This window comes from Anas acuta, chromosome 1, assembly GCF_963932015.1.
Source record: "Anas acuta chromosome 1, bAnaAcu1.1, whole genome shotgun sequence".
In the NCBI taxonomy this organism is placed as follows: Eukaryota; Metazoa; Chordata; class Aves; order Anseriformes; family Anatidae; genus Anas; species Anas acuta.
Window position 1 is genome coordinate 169,061,438 of NC_088979.1, and position 17,562 is coordinate 169,078,999.

The 17,562-nt window shown below is 40.0% G+C and overlaps 1 protein-coding gene across 6 annotated transcripts in view; it reads right to left on the reverse strand.

The window, feature by feature from the left end:
• MSRB3 (methionine sulfoxide reductase B3) overlaps window positions 1-17,562 on the reverse strand; it is an 83,154-nt gene that overhangs the window by 22,494 nt on the left and 43,098 nt on the right. For all 6 annotated transcript variants that reach the window (XM_068669298.1, XM_068669296.1, XM_068669294.1 and 3 more), the window contains one exon: window positions 16,632-16,660. In XM_068669298.1, the coding sequence (XP_068525399.1) occupies window positions 16,632-16,660 (29 nt within the window). The remainder of the gene's footprint in view (window positions 1-16,631; window positions 16,661-17,562) is intronic.

Sequence of the window (17,562 nt, forward strand, 5' to 3'; positions counted from 1 at the left end):
AGCAGGCAAAGCAGATTTAGCAGCGTGGCAACCATGGAGGTTGCAGGGATGGGGAAGGAATGGAAAGCACGAGTTGCTGGGCATTCCCTCCTCTATCCTTCACATGTTATATCTGTTTTCAACCCAAACAGTGCACATTCTCAGTGTGGAGTGCTCTTAGGCTCAACAGAAAAGTTCTGCCTTCAGCTGGCTAAAAGGGTCTGTTCTAGGCTCAAACCTCCACTGGAATTTAAGCAGCACCTAGTACCCCAAAAGGTTTGCAATCACACAACACACTTGGTGCCCTCACCCCCTTCTCAGCTCCCCAGAAAGCTGAGGCATACCAAATGTTTTAAATGCTTGTGCTGTAATTGTATCACTCCAGGTGTTCTCAATAGGATTCCTCCCTATAAAACAACTAAAGAGGTAAAATACAGTCCAAGTCTCCGCAGGAAAAGAACGGAGCCAAGAGCACAATCAGTTTCTGAAAAATGACTTGGTTCCCATGCCACAAGCAACAGTCCATAAAGCATCTCACGGAAAGCCCAAACACACCCTGCAGCTTCTGGCTTTGGAGCAAGAACTGGAGGACCTGGGGACCTCAGACCCGCATTCCAAAATGGACCTTACGATGTACTTCCCTCCCTTGCAACAGCTTAATGACCTGCAAATTTTCAGCCCTGGCCATATCTGACATCAGTTTCAGAGCCCCACCTTCAACCAGATTAAAACATTTGTATGTTTTGACATGAACCATGAGGGTGTTTCATTTGCACAGAACCCACCCTATTGATTTGGTCTATTTTTGGTGGGGGGAGAACGGGATGGGGGAAGAAGGATTTCTGCTCTGTTGTATTCAAAGCAGCTTCAGTAGCAAAATTTTCAATGTTCAACCTCTGTACTTGTGTCCAGTACTGCCATCATGAGCTGTAACATTTCATGCTGTTACTCTTAAGTAAAATAGTTTTGAGTCTGCACCCTAAGAAATGTTGTCTAAAAGCCTTGCAAAATTAGGAATAATTTTCTAGGAAGATCTGAACCACAGGGATCACCTTGTAGTGAGCTCTGTGTGCAGTGACTGATTGTCCCCGTTGCTGGTGTTCCCAGGGGTCACAAATGGGTTCAGCCACATTGTGCCAGGGCATCCCAAAAAAAGAAAGGCCATCACAGCCAGCTGATAGCATGATCTAGGAAACCAACCCGTGGATCACATTAATTAAGTATCCAATTAAATGGGCCTGATTTTTGAGTGGATGGCAGATTTGGGAATTTGTTTTAATTTCTTTCTAAAACATAACATTTCCTTGAACCATACCCTCTAGTGCTCTAGAAAACTTTCTATAAATTTTTCTAATTTTGTAAAAAAAAAAAAAAAGTTGGCTGGAAAAACTGGAGTATTTGGAAAAAAATCAAATAGCTCAACTGTTTTCCACTTTTCATTTTTAAAGCATAGAATTCAAGCCTTTGTCTGAAATGTTCCCTTTCCAATATCAATTTATGTTTAAAAAAATCTGAGGGATATACTACCTGTCCCAGTTCAATACACTGAAAAAAAAAAAAAAAAGACAAAACCAAACTTTTTATTTCTCCTTGCCAACTAATAGCAAACTATCCTGCACACACAAGTCCCTCACCTTGTTTCCAAATACAGGTTTGATCCTCAAATAAAAAATCCAACTGTACAGCCTCTAACAGTGGCTACCACAGCCTCTGAGACTAACTTTATCCACCTGTATTTGAACATTTCACCTCTCAATACAGTAAAAATATAGAGCAAAAGCTATACATACATTCAAATACATATCTTGGGTGAGCAGTGCAAACAATTATTTTATTTGCAGTTTTATACTAGCATATCTTTCTGCTATCTCTGTGCTTAACAATCTACTTTCCTATGCCCATCATACAACATAATTTTTCTTTTTTTTTTTTTCTTCATTGATCTTTATTAGATCATTTAAATATTTGCACGGGCTTCAGCAAGTATCAGTTGACTTCCTGAGAGTGGAGCGTTTTACTGTCTTCACTCTTGCTTTGAATGTTTTTAAGATACCTGCTATCATTGCTGTTAACTCTAATTCCCCATCATTCATTAGTTTTAAAACGGACTTGCACAAATAAACCACAATGTTGAATTAATGAGATATGGATAGGAAGTTTCTGTAAATATAGTCGGAATTAAAGATAGAATGTCTGCATAACTTAGATAATTTTTCCTTTACATTGCACTGAAGATGACACTGAATGCCCTTAGTTTATTAACCTTTATGCATTTGGAGAACACTCTACCTCATTCTTTCAGGTTCTTTAATAGACCACTTTTTTTTTTCTTTTTTTTTTTTTAAAGTATGAAGAACAGACTCCTATCCAAAAGGTAAAGCAGAACTGCAGGCTGTAATATGTTTGATTACTTAGGTATTTTAATGTTATTGACTACATCCATCTGTGCAAGGTTTAAGCCTGGCACTGGCCAATACGGTTTATGAAAATTTCTAAAAAGTATGCAAGAACCACTGGCAAAGGAAGGAAAGAAATATACTGTTACTGCTTGTACAAATTATGAGAAACTCATTAAAGCTCAATCACTTGCGGATGAGTAAAAACATTCTCAGAGGCAAAGTGCCAGTGGAAATCTCATGAGTTTCAGCTTCTGAAGTTTCCCAATATCCCTCTTTGCTGTGGGAAGGAGGACGGGGGGAGGGATGGACAAAGGCTCTGTACGGTTCACCCCTTTGGTGCTCTGATGAAGGAAGAGCAAATCAACTTGGGGCCGAGGGTGTTTAGATGAAGGTCCATGTCCTCGCTCCCACCCAAACACAGGCAAGCTGCGCTGCCACTCCAGGTGCCATGCTAGCAGGTACCCTAATTGTGTGAAGACACGGGTCCCAGACATATATTGTGCATCGTCTACACAGGAGGTGGGGAGGTGGTCACATACCCTCTCCATCCTCCCCGGAAAGAGGAGCCCAGGAGGGGCACATCCCACAGGGAGCCTCCCCAGTGCATCCCACTTCCCAGCCAGGAGTAGGTCCTTTGGGCACTGATCTTTCTTGTGTGAGAAAGCAAAAGGGAACATAAAAACTTATGTTAATGTATCATTAAAGAAATTACTTTTACAGAGACTAGAACAAGGGAGTTAAGATTACACTTCTGCTATGTCCATTTCTCTGGGTTTTTAGGAGTAGAACTTAATTTTTATACTGTCTATGCTGTGATGTCTGGAACCAAGAAAGTAAAAGTAGCGGCTGGTATACATTTCAACAGCTGCTCCTCTGCAGTAAAATGCAGCCCTGCTTAGCCAAAACACTACAACGACACGGGTCCAGGTATGCCTGACATATGCCATTGTGAGAGAAGAGCCTCGGATGTGCAGAAAGTAAAGAAACCAGAACAAATTACTAAGAGACCTCCTGTGATTCTCATCTCCAGCTACGGCAGTTCACTGGAGAGCAATGGCCAACACGACTTCAGTTTGCCTCAGCCTAACGCTGACAGTAATGCATGACCTGCTCTGTCAGTACTCCTTCAGTCAGGGATTTCCTCCTATCCTTTAATGCAAGAAGGAGTGAGATTTCAGAGAAAAACTATTATCTTCCACTCTTGGCTTTTGAACTTTTTTTTCCAAAGCCCTCAACATAGTATTTTATGCATTTTTAATTATTTTTTTTAATGTACTAGCATATTTTTTCCACCACTCTTCATCTTAAATGTGTCTTTGTCAGTCTGTAGATAGTCTATCAGTGCTGAGAGTCAATATTCCAAATCCCACCCTACTGCAAATCCATATTCCTGGGACTCCATTTAAATCCCTTAAATATGGAGTGTATGGCACTCCGTAGGGGGGAAGAAAAAAATCACTGAATCAAGGCAAGATAATAGTATGGAAGTGAGTGTATGGGTACTTTCAAAAACCAGAAATCTTATGGATAAACATTTCTTCAAGGAGAGTATAAACAGGGGAATTCTGTTCCCCTGACCATTGCTTTGAAATGCAACAGGCAGAAACAGAATACTTCTGTTTCTAAATTTTAATGTTTTAAAAAGACACTTTTCAGTTTTCACATCTGCATTTATTGTGTCACATGCCCTCGGCTTGGTTAAAATGTTTAGCATCGACTACAAGACTTTGACTTACTAAATGTTCACAAGTAGCAGCATAAAATCAGCAAAATCTCTGCCAACTAAGCTCTTGGAAAATTTTACCTGCTTTCTACAGCATGCTAAAGACCAACTTAATATTTGGGTCCTGATTGAAAGTAAACATAATGTATTTACAACATTTTTGATTCATTCTCATTACCCTTAAGCAGTTTCTCTTTCGATTACATATTTATCATCCTGCCCAAGAATGCACGAGCAGTGGTGAATAATGTATTTACAAAATACATTTTGTCAGCTTTTACACATCTGACCATTCTTACTCCTACTTCAAGGGAAGCAGAAGAAAATCACCACAGTACTCTGGGGTAATGATAACTGCAGACATATAAACAGATTTTTTTTTTTTGAAGATGAAAAGTAAAGGGAAATGAAAAGGAACACAAAGAGAAACAGAACTAAAATAATCACAAGTAAACTCATTCTGCCCATAAACACACTGTTCCCAAGCTGTGTGTACAGGTGGTTTGCTGACACACAGAAGAACTTAAAACTAATTGGATCATTCTCCTCTTAAGCTTATGAATTTTTTCTGCTACTCCTCCACAGCAGCAGCTGTGTGAAGTGACTTGGGGATCTCACCGGCTCAGCCCCAGCTCTCTGCACATTCCTTGGTGATAATCTCTCCTAACCTTAATCATCAAAGTTAATGAGCAAGGATGCGCACTCACTCAGTGATTCAGTGCACTGCCAGCCAGACTTCTCCAGCAGAAGGGCTGAACCCCTCTGAGGTTCCTTATCTCTTCCTGCTAACTCTGGAGGAAGCTCAGATGTCTATGTGAAGGTAGATGGCTACAGTTTGATAAGATAATCCCACTCTTCTTGATCTGATAATAGCCTGTATAAAATATGCTTCCAAATGAAATGCTGCTGTTTCTCCACAGACACACGAAGATTGTGTGAAAGCTAGACAGAAAGATACCCTGAAAAGGATATTGTGTAAATAATCTAAGCACTTCAGCTGCTACAGCTAGTAAAGAAGATCAGATACCGGTGTTCAGGCAGATGCCCAGTGATTTATGCAGAACAACCAAACACCGAGAATATGGATTTTATGACACTGACATGCATGGTGTTTGGGGAAGGGCATACAGTTCTAGGATCATTCAGACACCTGGACCATGGCTGAGGAAATGTCTGGGACCCCTTGCTCTGTGAAGAGCAGCAGGAGGGGATGACAATGGTATATCAGAGAATGGCAATTCAGCCTCCTTCCCCAGATGGAAAACAAGGTTGCCAATACCCTTAATCAGATCATGCAATGATCTATTAATGCTTTCCTTGCAGAAATACTTTCAGTCCCTGTAACTCAATTCACTGTCATCTGGCTTAAAACCTGATGGTGCTGTCCTTTCTCGCATAAAACTCAGTGCAAACTGTGGCTGACTTAAACTGGCAGCTTTAGGCTCCATCGGTGTTTTGACTTAGCACTTAATCCTAAGCAGATGGGTGTTCACATGTACAGTGGCAGTTGCAGTGGTATGACACAAACTTGTCTACCATTACATCTTAAATGCTGTGGTTGCCATTAAATTAAGTCAACAAAAGACAAATTAATGTTCTTTGCTTCATACTCAGATCAACACTGTAAAGATTTTAATGGTGATCGCTGAACATTCCAGTTTGATTAAAAGCAGCTTGCATTTTCCTTCTTACTTCTAGTACTATAACTTGAAATCAGTTTTGATAAGAGACCAAAATGTGAAATAGTAAAAGCTGACAGATCTTTTGTATAGTTTCTTACTGGTCATAAATTTACAACACTCTATCACTGAAAGAAAAACAAAACATTTTGATCCTCATTGAATCTTTTGCCATTAATCATTATTATTTGGCTAGTCTGTACAATCTAATGACACGAAACAATTTTATTTTTTTCAAATAACATTTTCTTCCTCTTTCAACTAATACTGTATGATATCATTCTCATCATCTTGTACAGAAAAGATTTTAAGTTGTTTTTTTTTTTTTTTTTTTCCTCTCTGACAAACCCAGGGAGAAGAAACAAAACCAACTTTTGCCTCTTATTCAAATTCACGACCCCATAAACCATGCTAATCAAAACAGAAGATGTGCAATTTTGGACCACATGTCCTCAGGCACAAAAGATATGGTGCTCAATAAGACACTGCCTAAAATCCAGAAAGGAAAATGCAATTCATGGTAGTGAGGAAAAAAAAAAAAAGAAGAAAAATAGTGCACACGTTGACCATAGTCATCCTGCCCTGTTAAATTCATCAAAAGCACCTCAGTGGTCCTCTCTGCCTGGTGCTGGGCTGTGGGCTGGCCCATCCCATAAGGTAAGCTAGTGAAATCAAAGGAGACATCCAATATGCAGCATACAGGGCTTGAGGAGGGGCACACAGGGCATACCTTGATCTTGCCCTCTCCTCTATCCCCAAGGCTGATGAGGCTGGTAGTGCAGTGCTCATCCCAGTGGTTTTACACAGCCCCAGCTTTCCTCTGGGCTGAACACAGGCCAAGCACCTCAAGACGATCACAGGTCAAATGACCCCATTGCTTTCTGCTCTCCTTACCGAAGCTGTGGGTTCCTCCCAAAGAGGGAAGGGAGTGCCAGGGCAGCTGAGGGAGCTGGGCTAGGTTTGGTTTGGTTTCATTTGGAACTGGAAACCCAACGAGCAGCAGGCTCTGTAGATGAAAAAGTAGGAACACTCCTCAGCTGAAAAGCCATATTTTTCATCTTTTTCCTCTGATTTCAGCAAGACATCAGATGAGCAGGACTTCCTTTCTCCACCAGAAACCAAGCAGGGTGGAATTTAGTATCTCACAGAGGCCATCTAGCCACGTTGCACTCTGCTCTTTCCTCCTTTGGCCTTGTGCATTTTCAAAGAGACATGACAGGAAGCACTATGAGGAACAAGGGATGCCTTTTCACAGGATGACGGATGCAGCAGTCCACCCGAAGGAGGGGTGAGGAACTACTGAGTCAGCATGCGATTCCCAGATCAGCCTCAGTCACTCCTTAAATCAAGGAAGGGCCCCAACCCAACCTTCTCAGCTGCTTGGCCTCCAGCCAAACGAGAGATGAAATTTTCTGTTAGTCACCAGGAAAGAGAGCAGGAGGAATTCTCAGGTGAGCGGGAATGAATGAAACAGGAATGGAAGTACTTAAGATATCTTTTTTTTTCTGCGTTTTCGGAAGGGTGGAGTGGGGACTGATGAATTTACTAATTCAGTGTAAATTCAAACATACTGGGAGGGAGATACAGCTTAAAAAGTCACTTCTTAAGGAGGAAGAAACAATGTCTTGAGAATGCATCAGATTGTACCAAATACAATATTAACAAACACGTTATTAGGATCTCTTGGATATTCATGAAGCACCACCTTTATGATTTCCCCTCCTTTTCTCTTCAAAATTTGTATTATTTCCACAGTAATAGAAAACAGGCAGACTGATCCATAAGCAGTGTGGAACATCTTCAACTCTTGTGGCCTGTGGGAGAGCTGCTCAGCATCTTTCAAGATTGAAACTGATTTCATGAACTGGCCACTGACAAAGACATTTAACTTCCTCCAGGCCCTATTGTGTTAAGTATCATTCATGTTCACAAATGCAGAATTTGTTTGGTTATTGGTTTGTTGTTTTGTTTTGTTTTCAGAATGAATGAATGTGTGAATGATCCTAAGACAATCATGTAAAAACCTGCCTTCTTAGACCCATATCAATGACAGAAATATTTGTCTCCAAGAGCTGTTGGAAGTTTTGTATTCTGTCTTCATTGTTTCTTCTACATGCCTTAGCCCTCACCATATTTATTGTCATTCTGCTATTACTACATTTGGACTTTAATAAAGAAATTTGGGCCTTTATCTAAAGCCACAGTCAGGCATTCTTCTGCAGAGAGCATGCAGTTCAGTAAGGGGAAGGATTCTGGGTCTGGGAAGACCATTTGTAAAAATTGTATTTCTTCTGCACATAACAGATCCCCTGGACACAAATTTTGTGGTACTGGTGACTGTGTAGGCAGAGTGAAAAACTGTAATGCAGTTGAATACATTTACCATGCTGCTTTTTATATTATCTTCCAAAGACTCTTTCTAACATAACTTCATTTGCTCATGCTAAAAGGAGGTACTTTGTAAAAGGCCACCCATGATTTATGGTGGACCTAGGAGGTTGATCTGAATGAAGAAAGTGTTTCCACTGCACTAGGTCTTGGAGATGCTTGATAGCAATAGACATCTCTCTCCCTTGAAAGCCTTGTAATGAAAACAAACCATTTTTTGTTTTGACAGACAGTGGACAGGAGGAAAAAGTAATAGGGAAAAGGGACTTTGTCTAAGGTGGATGCCCATACAACATTAAAAACAGGGAGAAGCCATCCAAATTACATTCAAACCTGCACATCTCAGCCACCTATATATACCCAGATACCAGTAGCTTCTGCATCAGAAGGTAGTGGAGACATGAAGAAATCTTGTATCCTACAGAATTCTCGTTTCCTGAGACCATGCAGTGAGCTAAATAGTATCCCACATTGCCATTCTTCAAAACTTCTGCATAAGTATATACATATATGATGCACAGTGCCGCAATACTCCACTTACAAATGAATTATAGTTCATCTTCCAAATTACAAAGCAGACAAGCAATTTCCTTCCACACTTCATGGTTAAATGAATAGAGTACTAATAATGCAATGAAACAATACAACTGACTTGAACTGTACATGGTGTGGGTAAATTGCATTTGAGCTATATAATGATCTCAATGAGCCACAGCTGTGACCAGAAACCACCCTGCTTGTCCATTCTTGTGGCTTCTTTTGCACATATTCCATTTTTGGCTAATTAAATGGGACTATGGCAAAGTTAATTATCACAGTTAGTCTGTAACAGGGTTAATTTGACTGAATGAGTTTTCTTTTAAAGAGAACTGAAAACGTCTTTATGCTCTTTATGAAGTTTGAAAGCATAGGATAATTCAAGAGTATCACCAGAAATCTCCTTTGCCCACTGAACAAGACTGCAATGAGGGTAGCTCTTGAAAAGTCATTAGGTAGCCTTGTTTATTAAGAAACTGCACAGTGATTAACAGGTCTAAGCAAACATCACAACATTTCCGTGTTTAAGAAATCCAGCTCTCCAGGACAGTAAAGATGTTATGCCGCTGATTGTTGCTAACTTGAAAGAGAAATTTTGCTGACTACCAAAATTAATTCCCTTATAGACCAAACCTATGTGAAGCGACTACATTTATGACAAATAAAAAATCCTCATCCAATCTACTTTATAGCTTATATTATAATTTAACAGAGCACTGCAATTTCCAATTCCATGTAATAAAACCATGATTTATACATCACTCATGTCTTATAAGACTTTTTCCAAATTGTTTCTTAAGGACAGACTTTTTTTTTATATTTACAGTGAAATAAGAAGTAGAAAAGATGATCTTTAGTACTTAGAAAAAAGTGTAAAAAAATCCTCCAAAATAAATCTGATGAATTTGCTTACATGAATGATATTAAAATGGAAAACCTAAATGTAAATGTTTTCATTACAGAACCAGTTTAAACACATTGCAAGCTTTTCAGAAAGATTCCCAGAGCAAGACAAGAAAGAAGCAGCAACAATTATTAAAGTATATGTAAGACAAAAATATAGAACTGTATTTGTCTTTGTTGATATTATATTCCTGGCTAGTGAGCGAAGCCCTTTAACACACATTTCTTGCTACATGCCAAAAAAGTGCTTCGTGCAGGAGTGGCACAGTGAGCAAGGCTCAAGGCTCACAAGGGCAGAGCATTCGTAAGTAGCTGCCTTATTAATGAGAACACAAACAGGATTTATTGGAGGGAGGAATATATCATTCAGAAAAATGCAAAATATACATCACACAGGAAGATTGAAGTCTGTTGTAAGACTGATCGAGGCTGTTGGCCTTCAGTTACTAGATTCACCGATGTAGCTTATGGAAATGAACAGGCTTTCTATTAAAAGTAATTTGACAGTTGAGAAGAATCATGCTTGTCATAGCAAGGAACAGTCAAGCTTGGATACAAGTAAGATGAACAGAAACTGGGAGAAAAAATATCTGCAACTGGAAAACCATGAATAGAATTTGGAAATGTCCCGTTTTGGAGTCCTCTGGCAACCTTCTTCAAAAATCATAGATATGTATTTTTTTCTGCATGCTTACAACATTTTTCATCAGCCCTTCATGAATTAAAACATTGTTCTATATGTTGAAATAATTTGTCCATCTTTTGCCATTCTTTAGAAGAGAAATATGAGGGTGGTGATCAGTTACCACAGGTCAGCGCTGTTACTAGCACATAACTCACTGGGATGTATCAGTTACATGTCCCAGCCATGTATATTCCAGATCACATTGTAGCGTGGCCCTGAAAACATTCAACAGATGGTTCAGCTTGCATCTGGATCTAAGGACGTGTCCCAGTGCTGAACAAATATAACAGACCGTGCTCTCCAGCCATTGCATCCCTAACGATCTGCTTGTAGAGTTGTTAATGCCAAGAGCAAAATAGCACTAACAAGTAATGACAAGTAAGATAATCTGAGCTGCTGTTCTCTTTATGTAGTTGCTCTCTCCCACTGTCTCACTGTGCCAGCTCATGCACCCTTTCAGGAACCCACACAGTTGTGGTGGCAAGGAAGAAAGAAATAATTAATTGAGAAAGAGACTCCGGAGAGGTCATTTGCCTCATCCAGAAAGCTGTGGAGCACCCTTCAGAGATACCCTACAGTATCTCTGCTGATTTTGCCACTTTCCCTGTTACAGACTCTGAAATTTATGCTTTTAAATCTAATTCCCTGGTTGTAAGGTGACCAATGAGATTGTTGATACGATTTTGTTATGAACACCAAACATCTCTTCTGCCTCAGTTCCTGGAAGTACTCGGCCTTGCTAAGATGAAATTAAGAACAGCTCTATCACAGCTTGGATGCAGTTTCTGGATGAAGAAGCTGACATCAATAAACCCTAGGAATTGATTTGGTAACCTGTAATCAGACCTACCAATCCATTGATAGACAGACGATATTACTAAGTTCCCTGCTGCTACAGAGACTTAAGGTTTCAGGAAGTTAAGCGTCTTTTAGGCTTCCCTAGTAGCAAGGCTCAATAAGAGATGCGCACTTTCAAGGTATCTTTTGTTTTTCATTTCTTTCTTACTCAGCAGAAATGCTCCTTGTGCTCTTGCTAGTTGTACTGATGGCTTTCGTACAATGGGACTGATGACAGGCTAGGGGAAATCAGGGCTGATAGTGAGAGTTTGGAAAGTCTACTGCTGAACATCTGGAAGCGTAGCTGGGAGGAATTTATGAGAGGAAAACATCTGACCACCCCAACCTTATAATTTTCTTCAACTGTTCTCTAACACCTGTGCTGAATCATGTAGCCCAGTGAGTTAGTACATTACAGGGGCCTTATTAAGGGAAATAAAGCAGTAAATACAAGAGGTGAGAGAGGTGAGGATGGCAACTTTTATGGGGACACAGGGGTGGCAGCGCTATGCAGCACTGAAGATATGGGGATACAGTCATTCTGGTGGAAAAAGCAACATGCAGAGAGGAGAGCAAACTGCAGAGTCACCAGTAGACACTGTGATTCCAGACACGGCAGGCGAAGGAAATTCCAGAAACTGTCGGGGTCTCATTGACCTGCTTTGTGCCTGACTGCTGGGGTGGCAGGGATCCAACAAAAGCTGGTGTGTAGCTGTCCCTCCGGACAGCCTCTCGCTGCACAGGCAGCTATTATACCTTAATTCCTGATACTAATTGGAAAGTTTTCCGAAGTATTTACACAAATGGTGGTACAAAATCACACAGATGATCTGTGCATTTCACTAAATTTTGTAGATGTGTGTGGTTCAATTGAGTGGAGAAAGAGAAAAGCTGGATTTGGAGCTGCATCTCTTTTTGTGGGAGGAGGGGAAGGCTGGCACGGGGGGGTGATGCAGATAGAGCCAAAGGCATCGTGTGCCCTTGGACGTGCCTCTCTCTTCTGCCACTGCGCCCTTTGACTTCCTTTGCTCAACCCTCTGAGTGACACGTACACAAAAGAGACTCCGCTGGAGTCCGAGTGTATTGTCCGGGGATTTGTGGCTCCCCTTTAACACAAAACAAACCTCGGATTTCTTCCCGTTCACAATTTCACTGCCAAAACTATCACTTGACTATCACATGGCTCACCTCCGCAGCGACAGACAGGATACACCAAATATCACAGGAGACTTCCCAAGAAAGCTCCAGCCCTCCCTGCAGGCAGGAGGAAACTCACCACTACCATTCACTGGTGAGCAGAGGACGTGCTGAGATGGTTGTTTGAATTTTCCATGCTTATTTTTCTAAAGTGGGATTACACAGTTCAGTGGCAACTTCTGAGATCTACGAGTTCTCCCTGCTATCGAACAGCATAAACAAGTATAATTTTTTCTCTAAAGAAAAAAAAAATCTTTCCTTAACATTCCAATATAATTCTTACATTCTTAAATTCACTCTTATACGCCTGGTATTGCTCTGCACCAAAAGCAAATACGAGCCTTTAAAATTTGCTAACCAAGCACATAGCACACCACGTATTTTAGACACTCCCAAAATTCTAATAATTAGAACAAATTTGATTCAGCTGCCTTTTTTTGTGGTTTACTTTGTTCCTTAACAAATTTTGAGAAAAACTATTTTTTTCTAATCTTTTTTGCTTTCAAGTTTTTTTAGAAAAATCTATTTCCAGTTCCAGCAAAATTCATCATATTGTGACAGGAAAGCAAAATTGTTTCATTTCATGGGATCTTCTAACAGCGTGAGGCTAACCCCCTGGTCTCTGAGACAGAAATTCTGCCAGCTAGACTTATAAAGAGTCAGCAGAGTAAAAAAGTTGCTCAGATGGAACTGTTAGTCATGGGATGAGGAATGTGCGTCCCCTACAGATGTTATAGCTATTTATATGATAAATCCCGATCATCACTATAGGAATTTTACAGCCTTCTTTTAAGTTAATTCTCAAGTTCAAATTAATCTTCTTTTGACAATGTTTGCCTAATATTTCAGTGTTGAACACTATTTCCAGGGTTTCATTTATGGTGAGCCTACTGGGCACTTTTAAAGCTGTATTCCAGACTTCGTACTTGCTTCAGAAAGACTTCTTTTAATTCCTCAGTACTTCGCACATATTTCTGGGCAAAAGAAGTACAATAAGCATTGATAAATGCTTAACATGGACACATCAAGGCTCACAAGTTAACTCGAATTAACATTAGGGTTAATTTAGGGCACGCAGCAGGTTGTAGAACAGCTCCCTGTAGGAAAATATTCATTCTAGAATAAAATTATCTCATTCTCAGGTTCAACACTTGAGCTGTTTTGAGTAACATGAGATAAACTCAAACAAAGCATGTTTGTTCCAGTTTGCAGGATCATTGGTTTACTCAGGAATCACAGTCTAGGGAATTCAAAACGAAACGAGGGACATGAAAATACCTTAAGGTGTCTCCGAGGAACTCAAGGTCACATAAATACAGAGTCATTGATTTCAAATGGCAGCAGCCCTTTTAAAAGCAATGCCACATTTACACATTTCAAAGGCACGTGGTATGTAGAACATGGTGCTACATTGAGCATCTTATTCCCTCATACTAGAAAAAGATTTTTTTTTTACCAAGATGCCTCTCTGCCATCACCAATGCATCCCTCCCGTCCCTCCTGGTCACTCTGAGCCACCAGGAGGTCTGGGTGTATTGTTTGGTTTGGGGAGTGGGACAGCAAGTTGTTTGGTGGAGAAATAAAAACAACAATGTTTTATTTGGGTGAAACATGCTGACTTGATCTCAGTGTCTCTATTTCTCCTCTGCTCTCACATACTGGGAACAAAAGAGAAACTCTAAGTGCTTACGCTATCTGACCACCAAGAAGAGTTTCTTGGTGAAAGATCTGAGCACCATCCCTGTAAAGGGAAGGCTGCTCTACTTTTCACAAAGATAAAGATTTTTGCAGCCTTGGTGTTTCTGGACATGAAATGCACTTTAAGGTTATGAACTTTCTGTAATTTCCTTTTTCTTAAAATGCCATCTTAATTGTGTGCTTAATCTTCTTTTTCTATTATCATTTAACAACTGTCCTGGGATGTGACACTGAAAGAGGCAGCACTGATAAGACCAAGCCATTAAATGTCTGTAATTCCCTGTTCCAAAGACAACATTTGGGGCAAAGAATAAACTGAGCCGGAGCCCAGCCTGGGCTGAGCAGCCACCCACACTGGTGATTCACCTTGTATCACCAGGTGAGAAGCCTTCAAACCTTGGGCAGATGGCCAGGGTCTCATGACAGGAGAGCCTGAAACATTTCAAACTGAAGGTTTCCTCAGGGATTTAGGGGAATGGTGTCAAGCAGAAGATGAAAGTGAGGCTCTGCAGAAAAAGGGGGGAATAAATCTAAAAAGTTCCTCCACCCTGGACATTCCCAAATTGTATCCCTGATGGCATACAAAGCACTCTGAAGTGGAAAGCAGCATGGCACAAGGCTTAAAATTCCCTATGACATTCACGGTACCTGTTGATGTTGATTCTCAGCAAACAAAGCTGGCTGACCACCTGCTGCAGAGAATTCTGGTGCAAGTCCAGAGAATATTTAGGAGCAGCAAAAAACGTGGAGACAGAGAAGATTTGGGGGCTTTTACTGCTCATTTACATTTATATATTTTTTGTGTCTACGATAAAAGGTCTTTATTTACAAATCCTTTTCTAACATCTGGTCCTATTCTGTAGGAATAATGCCTAAGGAGTGCCTGCAGAAGAGCAGGGAGGCAGGCAGAGCGACGCCAGCGCTCCTGTCTTTGGATAACCAGGCTTGTGTGAGATATGGCAGAAGTCTGCACCCAGAACAGGGGTCCACACTGAAGGACAGAAAGCCTGTGGAGCTCACACAGATGAAGAACAGACATTTAAGAGCTCACGTTCAACATACAGAGCCGATCACGAAGGCCTGGTGGCATCTACTAAGCAGGCGTTTGCCATAGCTGTGATGGTGCCAAAGTTGTGCTCTGCTACCAAGGAGATCCCTCACCCCTGCCTTGGTGGCCAAGGAGCAGGGCACAGAGCAGGAATGCTGCTTCAAAATAACAAGTCAGAAAAGTGTGTGTAGCTTAACCCAAAGTCCTGCAGGCAGCATTTCCCCTTCCACAGAAAAGTGAGATATTTAACACCATATTCCACAACATTATTTTTTGGGGGGTGGCACAAAATGTGTGAAGCTATCCCCCCACATGAACCTGTTTGGTCAGGATCTAAGAAACAATCTTAGCATACAGTACATTCAAGCAACATTTAAAACAAGTAACTTCAAAATCATAGACTAAAATCATAATAGAAGCAAGATGACTCAAGCACAAAAGATGCTGGAATTAGCTATATAAATGCTTCCTGCTGTAGGTTTCACTCCCATACAGTTCCAAAGATAAAATCTAGTGTGGAAAGAAAAAGCAAAGTAATACCTCACATTGCAAACCCAAATCAAGCTGTAGCTGGGATAAAAGAAACCAAGCTATTTTATAAATAATCTGATCAATGTGTATTGTAAAATGCATATCATTATAAACAATTACAATCACTGCATTAAGCAAATTGATTAGAAGACAACATAGGCCTAAACATAAGATGGCCATGATAATATCAGACTTTCTCTTTTCCACCTTAACAAAAAAATTATTTTGAGTGACCTTGCCAGGCAATGGACATTTCAGCTCGTTTCAGGACTTCAGCCTATTCTTAACCTACTATTGTTTAACGTTTAGGAACAGCCAAGAATAGTTAACCAAATAAATAACATTCTGGTATTAGGAGCTCTGCTTTTTTCCCAACTGTGCCCCTGTTTGCTGTCCTGTGTTTTTCGTCTTGTTAGATACACATTAACCTGTTAGAATGACCTTCACTTCCCTCCCAATCCCTACAACACATTAAAATTCTTTAAAAAGCCAACTGGAGAGAGACTGCCTTTTGGTAAACCTCCTAGAGAGAGCTCTACAGACTGGTCTGGCATGCATTGTGTACATGCATCTGTCACGAAAATTTGATGACAAATCATCTGTTTCCTGACAGATAGGCTGCACTGACTTCAAATTCCCATGAAATGTCTTTGTCCACCAGGAAGAAAAACATTCTCCTTTAAAGCTGTGATCATTCTCAAACTTCACTTCAACCCTCCATTTGCTTTAGCCTGTATTATCATTTATTTGCACTATAATTTCTCTGGATCAATTAAAGCCTGTGGCAAGATACATCTTCCTGATCATCTTCTGGGAAAAAGTAAAAAGACAGGAACTAATGAAAGGAACGAAAGCAAATGTTTCACTGTAATGATGCTGTTTTTAGAGGGTGAGAAATGAAGATCCTTTTTAAGGCTGACCTACCCCAGTTTGTTTAAAACTAAACTGAACTTGAACTGATAAACTACTCTTTTGAGATTAACCTGAGTAGTGTACATTCAGCAAAACACCGTAAATCTAAACATACCTGAATTGGAGTCAAACTTCGTCTCTGACCTGCAAAAGAAAATAAAAAGATCATAAGTTACAAGATCCGCTTCATGCCATAAAAGCCATTTGCCTCCCCACCCAGAAAATATTGCATTTAACAAGACTGCCCATCTGCGTGTGTTAATATTTTATGCATTCGATGGCATTTGAACACAAATGATAGCTGTGATTTTTAATATTTTGTGTTTTTATAATGAACAGTTACAAAGAAGATATTTTAAAAGACAAATCACAAAATGAACACAGAAAATAGAATATAAATTTAAAACAGGATTAAATTATATTCTGTGAATCACGACACACAGTTGTTCCTATGAAATAAATATTGTTTTAATTCATTTTCATTTTTAAAAAGTCATTAACAGGATTTAATTTATTCACGAATGTTTCCAATCTATTTTTGAAGCAGATACCGTTTCATTAATGTCATATGTATTGTATCCAATGATCTGCACTTAATTGTACAACATCCTAGGAGGGTTTTGTTTGTGTGTGTCTTCAATTTACTCACTCTGCACATAGGAATAAGTGGTTTGATTTTCTTAAAAGTGGAAAGCGGGGGGTGGAAGAGAGGGAGAGAGGAAGGGAGCCAGACCTAAATTTTAACTTGTTTTAAAGTCTTTGCAAAAAGACAATGATGTGTGCATTATGCACCATTAGCTTTGGTCGTGCACTACAGATTTTTCTCTCTCTAACAAGTAGTGTTTTCTTCTAAGGGCTTAGCACTTAGCAAATGAACCCTATAACCTGTATATTTAATAAAAGAAAGAAAAAATTAGCCCTTGTGGGAACATCATGTTTCAGATATAGGTTAATAATACTTGTAAATGTAGAAGCCTTTGAAGATCTCAATTCAACTGTGGGAAAACTTAAGTTGGGTAATTACTCTCAAGATGCTGCTGATGTGC